At 42.9% G+C, this 12,208-nt stretch overlaps 1 protein-coding gene across 1 annotated transcript; it reads left to right on the plus strand.

Annotated features, from left to right (window-relative positions):
* The first annotated feature begins 58 nt into the window (after positions 1 to 58).
* HAUS8 (HAUS augmin like complex subunit 8) lies at positions 59 to 9,813 on the plus strand. Its single transcript, XM_019513182.1, has 11 exons — positions 59 to 78; positions 192 to 232; positions 324 to 379; positions 755 to 860; positions 1,672 to 1,785; positions 1,970 to 2,052; positions 3,758 to 3,832; positions 4,882 to 5,040; positions 6,144 to 6,285; positions 8,094 to 8,235; positions 8,919 to 9,813. The coding sequence occupies exons 1-11, from the start codon at positions 59 to 61 to the stop codon at positions 9,058 to 9,060; spliced, it is 1,080 nt and encodes a 359-aa protein (XP_019368727.1). The 3' UTR covers positions 9,061 to 9,813.
* The last annotated feature ends 2,395 nt before the right edge of the window (positions 9,814 to 12,208 follow it).

Genomic DNA, 12,208 nt, shown 5'->3' on the forward strand with positions numbered 1-12,208 from the left:
TGCCTGATTTGCATATGCGTTGTGGGCGGGCTGTGCGCCTGAGCGGGCGGTGGCTGTTATGGCGGCGCGGGCGGCCGGGTGAGGGTGGCGAGCCGGGCCCGTCTTGTCTTGTCCCCCCATCCCCCTGCCCCGGCCTGAGGCGGTGCTGCCGCGCCCGCCCTGCCGTCTCATGCTGCTCTTTGTGTCTGTAGGGCGCCCGCGGCAGCGGAGGGTTCCGGGAAGCGGCGGAAAGGTAGGGGCCGGGCCGGGCCGGGCCGGGGCGAGGAAGGAAGGAAGGAAGGAAGGAAGTGCCGCTGCGGAGCGCGCTTGCTGTGTCTCCTCAGGCGGCCGGGTGGTGCAGTCGCGGTACCTGCAGTACGAGCGGCGAGTGGCCGACAAGGTGAAGCGGCCCCGGCGGCGACGTCACGGGCGGTCTCCCCAAGGCAGCGGTTGAGCGGTGATGTCACGGGCAGATCTCCTCAGGGCGGCGGTTGAACAGTGACGTCACTGGCCGTCTCCCCAGGGCGGCGGTTGAGGCTGCACCTGGCTCCGAACCCGGGGGAGGGGGCGTCCCGGGGGGCCCCTGGAGCCGCGGAGCCGCTGCCCTGCTGCTGCCGTCCCTGAGCCCTTAGGGAAGTGCCCAAGTCCTTTGCAAAGTGCCGGGTGCTGAGGGCAGCTCTTTGCACAGCATCTTGCTTGCGCCCAAGCACAGGCCACAGGCAGCCTGGCGCTGCACCACTCTTGACCTGGGATGACTTGTGTTTTTGGCTGATAGAGCATCTTGGCAGATTCCTCCACGACTTCTGTAGGGAAAGGCTCTGAAAAGGAAGGACCTGTAGCGGGAAGATCCCTTTTGCTGCAGAAATGCAAGGCCGCCACAGGTACGTGTTGGCAGAAGCAATGCAGAGCAGTGTTCACGGGCTGGCCCAGCTCCTGGTACTGCACAGCTTTCACAACCCTTCCTGCGCGCTCAGGAATCAGGCGGGTAGTCTGCAGCCCTGGAAGAGTGTCATGGACACTTAAACGACAGCATGGAAACATTCTCCTTTATCTTTTAGACTGATTAGGAAGAAAATATGTATAAGGGGACTTAAGAAATGGTTAATGTTTGAGTTGGTGTATATGAGTTGTAAGAGCATGAAACCCTTTCCTGGTGCTCTCACTCAGAGGCACTATATAGTGTTTTTAATTTGCTGTCAGTTAAAATGATGAACTTAGCTACAGTTATGAAGCCCTCTTCCTGTGCGCTAGACTGCTACTTTTTAAGTAGTTTTTCCTTTACCTCTGCAGGTAAGCCCAAGTTGGCATAATTTTATAGCATGGGTTAGCTTTATAAGTACGCATCTAGAAATGAGTTGCCACGCATGCTTCGCAGCGCAGCAACTCCAAGTCTTGTTTGTGGAGGGCTGGATATAATACCAGGGTTTGCATAACAAAATGAATGTGTAATGCAATACTGTTTATGTTGAGTAGAACATAATGTGCCTTCATTATACAAAGCTACAAGGAGAATCCAGCATCGTTGTTTAATTCAAACTTGAGTGGGACTTCTGCAGTTAAAAATGGAGGTGTCCACTTGAGACTACTGGGGGTTAAAAAATAAATTGTTGTGCAAATATTTGTGCACTTGTTCTTTAAAGGACTTGTTTGTGTGTTTTCCATACTAAAGAGATACTTTTTTTTTCTTAACAGGCATTGCCTCTGGAGCATTAAACCATAGCGGTTTGGAAAAAGATGACTTGCAGTCAACTTTGTTGGAAGGCCATAAAATTGTTCGACCTGAACTTGATCTCTCTGCTATTAACGGTAAGCTTCAGATTTGTTTTTCTTTTAATAATGTTGCTTAAATCAAAAATCACATGGTTTCATATGATGATGATACGAAACAATCAAAGAAAGTACTTTATTTACAGTGAATAAAATTGCATTGATTGTCTGTCTCTCTCTCTCTCTCTCTCTCTTCCCCCCCACACCCCCCCTTGTGATTTAGGCAAATGCCTTGTCAGAAAGACTTCTACTTCAAAGTCTGTCTGTGAAGTGGATCCAAGGACACGGAAAAAGGAGCAAAACCTAGTCAGTGATATTGTTTAGTTTCCATAGCCCCATTTACAGGGGTGTTTGCTTGATTGTTGAATTTGATAGCATAGTTTAAGACTTTCAGAGAAAACTGAAGGTTGCGCAGGCATGAGCTGTGTGGTAACAAGTTCTTCTGTTGTATGATGTTGGTAGTACAGAGGATTAATTGGAAAAGGTGTTAAAAATGCTCCCTTTAGATTTGAAAAGATCAATACAACCCACCTGTCTTCAGCAAAGCAGTTAATATAGTATGAGCTTAAAGACCTGCTCTAATGCCTTTGGACCAGGGGTAGGCGAAATACAGGCCATGGGCCGAATCTAGCCCACCAAGGGATTTTATCCAGCCCACAACAGGTCCCTTAGCCCCAGGGGGGAGCAGCTCAAGCCGTGGCACATGTGGTTAGTTGTGCTGCTGCTGGATGCACAGCAGAGCTGGAGCAGTGCAGCAGCCAGACTCTGCTTCCCAACAGCCCCAACAGCAGTGGTTTCTTGTGGCTGCTACTGCCAGTGTCACCACTGCCACTGGACCTGGCCTTGCTGCCCAGGCACTCTGGCCCACATGCCAGGACTGGGATGGCAGGCCAGTGACAGTGTGGGGGCAGTATCACGAACTACTGCAGCGGGTGTCAGTTTCATGGGCTGGGGCGTGTGCGGAGCAGATAGTGCCGGCTGTGCCTGCAGGAGCTCTGCGCTTGCTGCTGCCACCACCAACATAGCCATGCCTGCCTGCTGCCTCCCCCCCCCCCAACTTGGGGTACACGCCGTTCATGAACACGGACGACGTATTTGCAGATTTCCCCATTCGCAGGGATCTCTAGAATGTATCCCCCGCGAATGGCGAGGGTCTCCTGTACTATCATCCACCTGAGGCTGAGATTAGCCTGATATATAGAAAAAGACTGAAAACACTAGGACACTTCTGCTTGGAAAAGAGGTGATTGAGGGGAGCAGGAATATGATAGAGGACTGTAAAATCATAAATCGTTGGGCAAGTGAATATTGTACAATTATCCACTATGTCTTTGTACAAGAACTAGGGGACATTCCTTGAAACTAATCGGGTAGCAGTTGTATGCAAACTACTTCCTTTCCTTGGTTTTTGCAGTACAGTTAACTTGTTCAGCTTGTTGCCTTAGGGCACAGTAGAGGCTAGTATTATAACCAAGTTAAAAAGGGATTAGACCTATATTTTATGGAGTATTAGCTCTCTGGAGGGTCTACAACAGTGAGGAATGGTATCTCAGGTTCAAAATATCCTTAAACCCATGAATGACATGTGCCCTCAGCATCTGGGGGGTGGGGCATGGCAGCAGTGGGAGCACGGCAGTGGTAAGCGCAGAGTTCCTGGAGATACTGTCAGCAGTGTGCAGGTGGCAAGCAGTAACTGCCCACAGGTGGTATAGGGGGTGCACTGCCACACTGAGTGGGTGCATGTGTACTCGCGTGCACTCCCCACACGTTGCCCCTGCTTAAACGTATGACATGGTAACTGGGAGGGTTGGTAGAGCTTGGATTGCCCTACGCATGGCCCCTTTCTTATACTTTTTTCCTCTAAATCATCTGCTACTTGTTATGTTTGTATACAGGATACTGGGCCAGGTAAATCTTTGATCTGACCCAGTATGACGGTCCTTATATTAGAGATGTTTATATTCATTTCTAAAAATGTGCTACCATTGATTAAATATTTCATTTCCCTAAGAAACTTTCTGATCCTGATGATGTGATTAGGATGCAGGAATCTCAGGCCCTGCTGTTAACTTATGCACGGATAAGGGTAAGTCAGGTAGTGGGTTTCAGTTCTACAAAGAGCATGGCAAATGGTGTAATTTTTTTCTGTTGTATGAAAACTAGGTCTATACTTCTGAAGAGAATCACAGAATTCAACAGAAATTTCAGATTACAGTTTAGATTAGGACTACTTAAAGACAAAAGGGTAACATACTAGGATGGGAGGACAAATGATGTGGCAACATGATTATGCAGTTGAGAGTAGTGATATTCACAACTTGATGGGGAAAGAGTTAATATTATTTTGAGACGGATGTAAGGATTTGAGTCTCAAAATGTGTTTTGGGGAGAACTTTGTGTAGTTAAGCACAAGATATCCAGGGATACAGGTTTACATAAAAGCTGTCCCAGTTGGCAAAGCAGATGGAGGGTGTGGTAAAGTATTTAGCATGGATGGAGTAGAGACAAAATGGTGAGTTAAGAGACTAGTATAGTCTAAGTTGTTCAGGGACCTAATGACCTAGGTCAGTGGTGGCCAAATCCTTTTGGCAAGCATATAAATTAAATACAAAGTATGAGAGAGTGCCAGTACTAATCAGCCGCTGCTGTCACCTCCTTTAAGTCGGGGGCCCAGACCTCTCATAACAAATGCACCGGCTGTCTGTACCACTTGTGGCATGAGGTGTGGGTTGGCCACCACTGGTCTACCTGATGTGATGCAGAAAACAGAGCATGCCAGTTCAGAGTCAAGTAGAGAATGGAACTCATCAGAGGGGTGAAGCAACATTTGTGGCCTCTCATTCCCAAATTCCCAACTTCATACTTGGTCTGTATGCCCTGACAAATTCCTGAGTTTGCCATTTACTGTCTACATTCCACCTGACTTCAAGCAGCTTTAGTGAGCATGGAAGTGGCTGTTAGCAAGAAAAATTGTTTGCAAGATGCAGTAACTTTTTTATTTTTTGTAAATGTAACTTACCAAGAACTTGCTTCACATGGGTTAATTTTCATTTGTCTAAGGTCCATGTTCCAAAACATTTTTAAAGCACTTAATAGTTTAAATATGTGTTATAAACACATTATTGGATTTAATAGATAGAGAAAAATCTTGCCCAGTTGGAGGAGAAAGCTGAAAGAAACCTAATAAGATTGTGTGAAGAAAAGACAAGACAGCAGAAAGAACTGTATGAATTGAAACGTAAGCTCCTGCTTAAGGAGAGAGAGCAGCAGCTTGATGAAATACTAGATAAACAGGTAAGACAGTTGTACTTCGTGATTTCCTGGCAGTTTACAGGTGCTCCAACAAGGCACATTCCTGAGACAGTTATCTGCCTCTTGCTGTAGGGTGTTCTGTTCCTCAAACAAAACAACAAAAATCCAATCTGATTTCTTTTGTGACACTTCATGCTTCTCCAATAATGGTAAAAGAGGTAGAATGCTTATGTCACCTCATGCGGCCCATGGTCTGTAGGCCAAAAGAGGAGTCAGAATTCCTGTTGGGGAGATATGTTGGTGCATCGGTCCCCAGAGTAGCCTACAGTCTGTCATACGTGTAGGTAGTTTAAAACTGTCTGAACATCATCCACGGGTACCGTTTCCTGTAGCACAATCTAGAATGTGCGCTGAAAACTAAGTTAGGAAGGCTACAAGGGGACACTGATAGCCTCCTGGGCCGGGCCAGTCATTTGTCTCCTTGGCCTGTCTTCTTTTGGGACATTGGGTTGATATAATCCCACTGGATACTGAAATGCTGAAAGAGAAGGTAGTAGTTTCAGCTTGGCACTGGCAGTACAGGAAGTATGCTTTCAATAGGAAGAGGTGCTAAACAGAGATCTTGATGAACTGAGTTTCAGCTGCTTGTCTGGCCTCCTTCATTAGCTTTGTTGTACTAAATGATTTGTCTTACCAGTGCTGTTCGTTCTAAACTCTAAAGTGAAGTCCTTGTGCTGGCTTTTCTTAATATTGCAAAAACTGAAATGGTAAACCACAAAGATCTCTCCTTACTAGAAAGAGATGCTATTAGTTGGAGTTAAAGAGCAAAAAAATATTTTGTTTGCCACTTGGGAAGTACTTCTAAACACGGATATTCCAACATGAGAGGAGAACGTATTAAATGGGGGATATGAATAGGCACCATAGAATTTGTTGCGTTCTTTCAGAGTGCTTTCCAATTGAATGGGTATGTTTTTTGTTTGTTTTCTTGTTGGTTTGTTTTTGTTTGTTTCAATATTAAAAGAAAAGGAAACCAGAAAAAGACAGCTATACATTTCATCCTTTAAGGCAAGCCAGATAAGGAAGCACATGGAGAATATTTCTTTGCATTGAAGTGCTGACTTGTGTGTACCTTTTGTTTTCAGAATGAAGTACTTGCTCCTCTTGTTGCTGTCTGTGAACATTTTGAGGAGGAGTTTAAAATCTTTGCCACGGCCCTGGATGCCACTAGACATGAGCTGCCCGTGAGGAATATTTATGTGGAAGGGAATAGATACAAATATTTGGGTATGAAAACTAGCAAACTTGTTTTTCAGTATATTGACTACCTGTGTAGTTCTGTAATACAGGCTTAAGTTGTCTTTTATTAAATTCATGCAGTTAGTTGCTTTTGTCCTTTACCCCTGAATTTGTCACTCCTGTAGTTGTCCCAGGTTTACTGGGGCTACCAACTATCTCTGTTTTAGTTAATATGCTGTAGCTTCCTAACTTATTCTGATTAGATGAAAAGAGATTCCACTTCATTGCTTTTAGACCCCCTAAGTTTGTCTCTCCTGGAAACAAACTGTATTGTTTGGTGTTCCCGTGCCGTCCCCCTTATTCTTTCAAAGAATTTTCAAGAAGTTCTGTTCTTGTAGTTTGTCCCAGTTAAGCTTTGTTTTCTTTCCAGAAACTTATTTACTTATTTATCATCTTTCTGCTTTGCTGAAGCTATAAGGAAGTCTTAAATGCTTTTAAAAAATAAGAATGCTGCAATGTCTTTCATACTATAAGCTTATTCAAGGAACTTCTTGAATTTTTCGTTGTTTGGCTCATGTCTAGACATCAAAATAATTCATGTCATGATAAATTTGCTGTATTTCTAGTTGTGGCCTTGCTTTTCCACTTTGCTAACTCTGCACAAAGGACAGTTCAGTAATTCAAGAGAAAGAATAACCTGTTTCTGAAATTGGATTTTAGAGGGTTCAAATATTGTCTTTTTCTGTTAAACTAAGTAAACTGAATAGTGCTTTAAGTTCCTAATCTCTCAAAAGTAATTACAAACAAATTTTTAAAAACCTGCTTCAGATTTTAGCTCCCAGTGGACTCGTGTGAGGCTTAACATGACACTTGCAACATGGGATACAATTGCTACTCTTTTCTCAAGAATAAAAGTATTATGCTGCCTCAGGTTGAGACCCGATATAGACTGGCTTAGAAAGGAGATGTTCCACATCAGGACTGAAGTGCTTTGGCAGGATTTTTTAAGACTCTGCTTTTTATATGTTCATGGTGGTCCAAAACAATATTACTGGTTCCTTAATTTCATGAGTACTAATCTTACTCACAATTTAACACAAGACAAGAAAAGGTAAATGAACTTAAACTCTTGCTTGACAAATTTTGGAATGAACAAATATAAGTTGCTTTTCTGGGTTTATTGATAACGTAATACTGTTTGGCATCTAGATAACTCACCAATAGCAACATATGCAACTAGCTGTAGACTTTTTAATATCCAAATCTTTCACGTTTGCTCCTGCAAAGTTTAATTTTTCAAATAAAAACTTATCTCGCATCTGACTTTGTCTCCTGCTGTGATTAATCTTCAAGCCAAAACAATTTTGTTTTCACAGGAGAATTATTTACATAGATTAATAGATTTGTAGATTGTGAGGGGCTGGAAGGGACCTTGCAGTCATCGGGTTCAGCCCTGCCACTTTAGGCAAGAAGACAACTGGGGTCAAGTGGCCCCAGCAAGGTGACTGTCCAGTCTCCTCTTGAAAACCTTCAGGGTAGGTGACTGCACCACCTCTGGAGGGAATTTATTCCATGGTCTGGACACCCTAACTGTGAAGGAGTTTTTCCTGGTCTTAAGCCTGGAGCGGCCTGCCAGAAGTTTGTAACCATTGGTCCTGGTCTTCCTTAGGGGTGCGTGTGTTGTGCTTGTGAAGGCATACGTATCATGCTCTAATGTTCAAATATTTTTTTGGTCCAGTTTCTTTGTTTGAAGCCCCCTTGTGGTGTTGGTACTGAGTTTCTGCTGGTCTTTTTAAACAGGATATCAACATGTAAGCACAGCATCATAATGACTGTGACTTTTTTCACTTTTGTAGATGAATTACAAAAGCATTTAGCTATCACGCAAAATCTTCTGGCAGAAGTTGTATCTGACCACTCGGAAGAAAATTCAAAGGCATTCAGCCTACTGAAAGAGCTTAAGGAATTGTCTCTGAAAATGGATGAAGAACTTCGAAGGTACGTTGATAAGCTAACTAAAAAGATTCCTCAGTTTTTTATAATGAGTTTTGGAATGTTGGCAGCATTCAGCTGGAAAATGTGTAGCTCCTATAACTTAAGGTTATGAGTACATGAAGCAGTAAATGCACCTAGGGTTTGGTCTTCTGCTTCTGCTTATAAATAACCAGGAATAAGGTCAAGCGGCTGAATTGCTTTCCCTCTCTTCTAGGGCAGGAAACTTTTTATGGATATGTTTTCTGAGGGCAATCACATGTCTGATAATGAGGGAAAGCCTTTTTTTCTGAAAAGGCCAGCAAGATCACATCCTCTAATTCTCCCACCAAATATATCAACAAGGTGTAACAGCACTAGTAACTTTACTAAAGGGCAGGACAATGGCAGATACCAGGAATGTGAGGTGTAAGGTCTTTAAGACCAGCAACATGGAGAAACCAGGCTTTTGCATGCTTGTTCTTCCATGTAGATTTGCAAAGAGGGATGAAGTAACTTACTTTACCTCTCTTGTGCATCACACAGTGTTGCTAGGGAGGTGCAAAGAACTTGGACTTAGTTCTTTCCCTTACTGTTGGATGAATCTTACAGTAGAAAGTGTGGTTCTCCATGTATAGGTCGTCTTCTGCTGAGTTGGAGAAATATAATTTTCTGCATTAATTGCTTTAGCGTGTACAATTTGTTTACAGGAGTTTCATCCAAGTGCAGGACCTGTTGTTTGAAGTTAGTAAAGAAGTGTCTCTGCGTAATCAAAAAGACTGTGAAGAGACCTATGGCATAGAGACCATGAAACGCTGGTATTTTGACCAAGCTTGCGAGTTCGCTGGTTAGTGACAAAATCAATGTGAGCAGCCTGGCCTTAGCATTTTGCTGTTTGTTTGAGCATCTGATGTGAGTGCATTTCCTCAGCCATGCCAAGGTGAGAGTTACAATACATACAACTAAACTAGTATAGAATGTGGAGTATTTATTGTCTTATGCTACCTTGCAAGGTTGTCTTTGATTTTTAGATAGAAATTCCTAACTAAGCTCCACAACCCTTAAAGAAGCTTTCTTATCAGTGGCGGGCTTTAGAATCTTTGAAATATGTTGTAAATTCTGAATGCTGTTTTGGTCAAATACAGCCTGTGTATCCTTTGTTTTGTTCTTCTGTTTTGACTCCTTGTGCACAATTTTAGCTGTTGCAGGCTTGAGTCTGTTCCCAAACAGCTGAGCTTAGCTTCAATTTGATGTGATGCCACCTGTGGGACCAAATGTGGATGGAAGTGTTGCACTGTTGTTGAGTCTCTCTCCTGCTGACTAATGCTATGATTATTCTATGAGCATTGGTCGCTCCGTAAGGAGCTACAGCAAGAAGTATCGTCATCCTCTTTCTTTAATGAGAAAAAGAAAAGTCTGTAGAAGTGGCCATTTCTGTCATCACCTAAATTTAAAAAAGGTTGGAACAGGAGGAACTGATTGTCTGTAGTAATAAAGTCATACACATGATTAAAATCTGTATAAACACTTGTATTTGGTTAACAAGTTCTGTTTTGAAGAAGATGAAATGTATTTTACAAATAAAGACTTCTTTGCACTACGCTGTTCCTGGTAGTCTGTATGAATGTCTTGGGCTTATCATGTAAGGTTTCTCCATTTCTGCTAGAGCCTTGTGTAGGCTGGTGGATGAATTCCCCAAACCTAAAATAAATGTAAAATATTTGAACTTTTTTTAATAATGTCCTATCTCCCTCTATCTCTGCTGTCTACAAACGTTCTGTAACCGAAGCAAGGGACTTCATATGCCCTGTATGGGGAGTCCAGCCTCTGAAAGCTAGTTCAGAAGTGGTGTCTAACATTGTCTTTGTTCAGCTCTGTTTTTGGTAGACGCAACCTGTACCATAGGGACTGGCCAAGAGACCATGAGTGCACACTGGGCACTGTTATATCAAGTTAATAAAAACCGCAATGAGCCCTGCTACTTGGGGGAAGGCAATAGCAATCTGCAGCCCTCTGGACAGCTCTAACTGGCACTGAGGTATACAGGTTTCAGTTGCCAGCAAGAGCTAAAACTCTTGAAAAATTGGTGAGACCTATTCTAGGACCCACTTTCAGAAACCCTGCTGCAGTGAACTGCCATTTGCAAAAGCCCTTCTGCCCTTCCAGGCAGGCTGGGATTAACTGCATGGCCTGAAACTGCAGGGACAGATGTTCAGGAACCTGATGTGTGCTGCTCATTGCCCTGCCCTGTTGTCTTAATTGAGCACCTGTCTTTATCCCAGGTTATGCTTGGTGCCAGTGACTGTCTCCTTTGCCTGTAATCCTGCATGTAGGGACAGATAGGGAAGCAGGGCCACAGGAAATATCTGGGTAGAAGTGTGCTGTGTCCAGGTGCAGGGAGCTCATTCTTTTTGCTGTTTATGTACCATATGCAATATTCTCTGTTCTAAGCTTCAAGTCAAGTAAAATATAAAGACACTGCAATGATGCAGTTACTTTCAGTACAGACTGCTTTCTAATTCAACACTAAACTTGAAGAAAAGTGTAAAAACATTTGCAGTACTACAGCTGAAATTACTTAATTTTTTTCTTTAACAGTCTTATTTTGTAAAAATGTGGGAGCAAATTAGGACAACTGTCTCCAGGTGCTTGTATTTTTTCTGGACACACCTGTTTTAAAATAGTGTACCTATCTTAAATCTATTACGCAAGCTTTATCCACTCCTCTTGGACTTATTTTTTCCTGTGGCTGTTACCCTGGAACATTCGTATTAAGTTTTGTATTTGCATGGTGTGCATATTTATTCATTCTGGCTAATTAGCTCTATCCACCCCATTTCATCTGCTGCAAGAAGAACAAGTCTCTCTGTTGTGGCCACAAACTGGTTTTAATGCTTTTGGTTGCGTTTCTGTGCTTCCCCACAGGTATCATTTTTAAATCCTTTAGGTTTGTCTCTTCATCCTGGTTTTTCTGTCTTACAAAGAACAGAGAAGCAACTAATTTGGAGGAGAAGAGCCTTGTTTCTTCCTGTTCTTTAAATGAGTTTCTTTGAAGAAAACATTTGAGCAGCTTTTTTACTTCCTGTCTATCTGGTTTGTTGCATCCAGGCATTGAAGAAATCTGCATTGCTATAAACTTGCTTTATTTTTCTACATTAGTGCCTCAATGTTAGTCTGTGCTGTTTTTCTGTGTTATAATCTCCAGAGATTTATCATCTGTCCATCTGCATTAAAAGAAGAATTTGGCAATGCGAGAGACAGAGAGGGAACAGTCCATTTTGAGCTGTTTCTTTTAAGCTCTTGATTGTTCTTTCCCTTTCTCAAAGATACTTTAATGATCTGGATAGATAAATGAATGTGTGCAGAGGAGCTGCCATACTGGATCATGTCTATTTAGTCCATATTCTCCTTCTAATGGTCCAAACAACTTAGAGGAACATTTGAGGGATGTCACCATGACCAGATATGGGGTAGTTTGCCTCTTGATGAAGTCTCATAATCAGGAATTGGTTGACTAATTAACCAAATTTAGATCTTCACTTGTGTGTCTCATTTTGATGGGTTTCTATCACAGCAGTAGTGCTTGTGGACAGAGCATCATTCTTTCTGTGAAAGGGCTGGAGTTGGACCTGTCCCTATGTAGCAGTTGGCCCAGTTGGGAAAGATTGGATTAGTAAGGAGTTCCAAGTTCAGCTTGAAGTCAGAAGAAGTAACAGGAAATCTGTTGATCTCTTTCTTATTTGGTTTAACAAGAGGAAATGCCCGGAGTGGTGGGGATCGCTGGGTATGAGTAGTAAAATTTGAAGGAAGTTGGATGGGAGCAAATCTGATTACATGCAACACAACTAACTGTGGTCACCAAAAAGGGAAAGTCAAGTTGTTAACTTCTTTGAATGCTTGTTCTGCACTTCACCACTCCATTTTTTTAAATAGCAAGTTGGTAGGCAGTAGCAGTATGGTTTTGCTTTTTTTTTTAATTTTTTTTTTGGGGGGGGGGGGG

This window comes from Gavialis gangeticus, unplaced genomic scaffold (genome assembly GCF_001723915.1).
Source record: "Gavialis gangeticus isolate Ggan-Ray unplaced genomic scaffold, GavGan_comp1, whole genome shotgun sequence".
NCBI classification, from domain to species: Eukaryota; Metazoa; Chordata; order Crocodylia; family Gavialidae; genus Gavialis; species Gavialis gangeticus.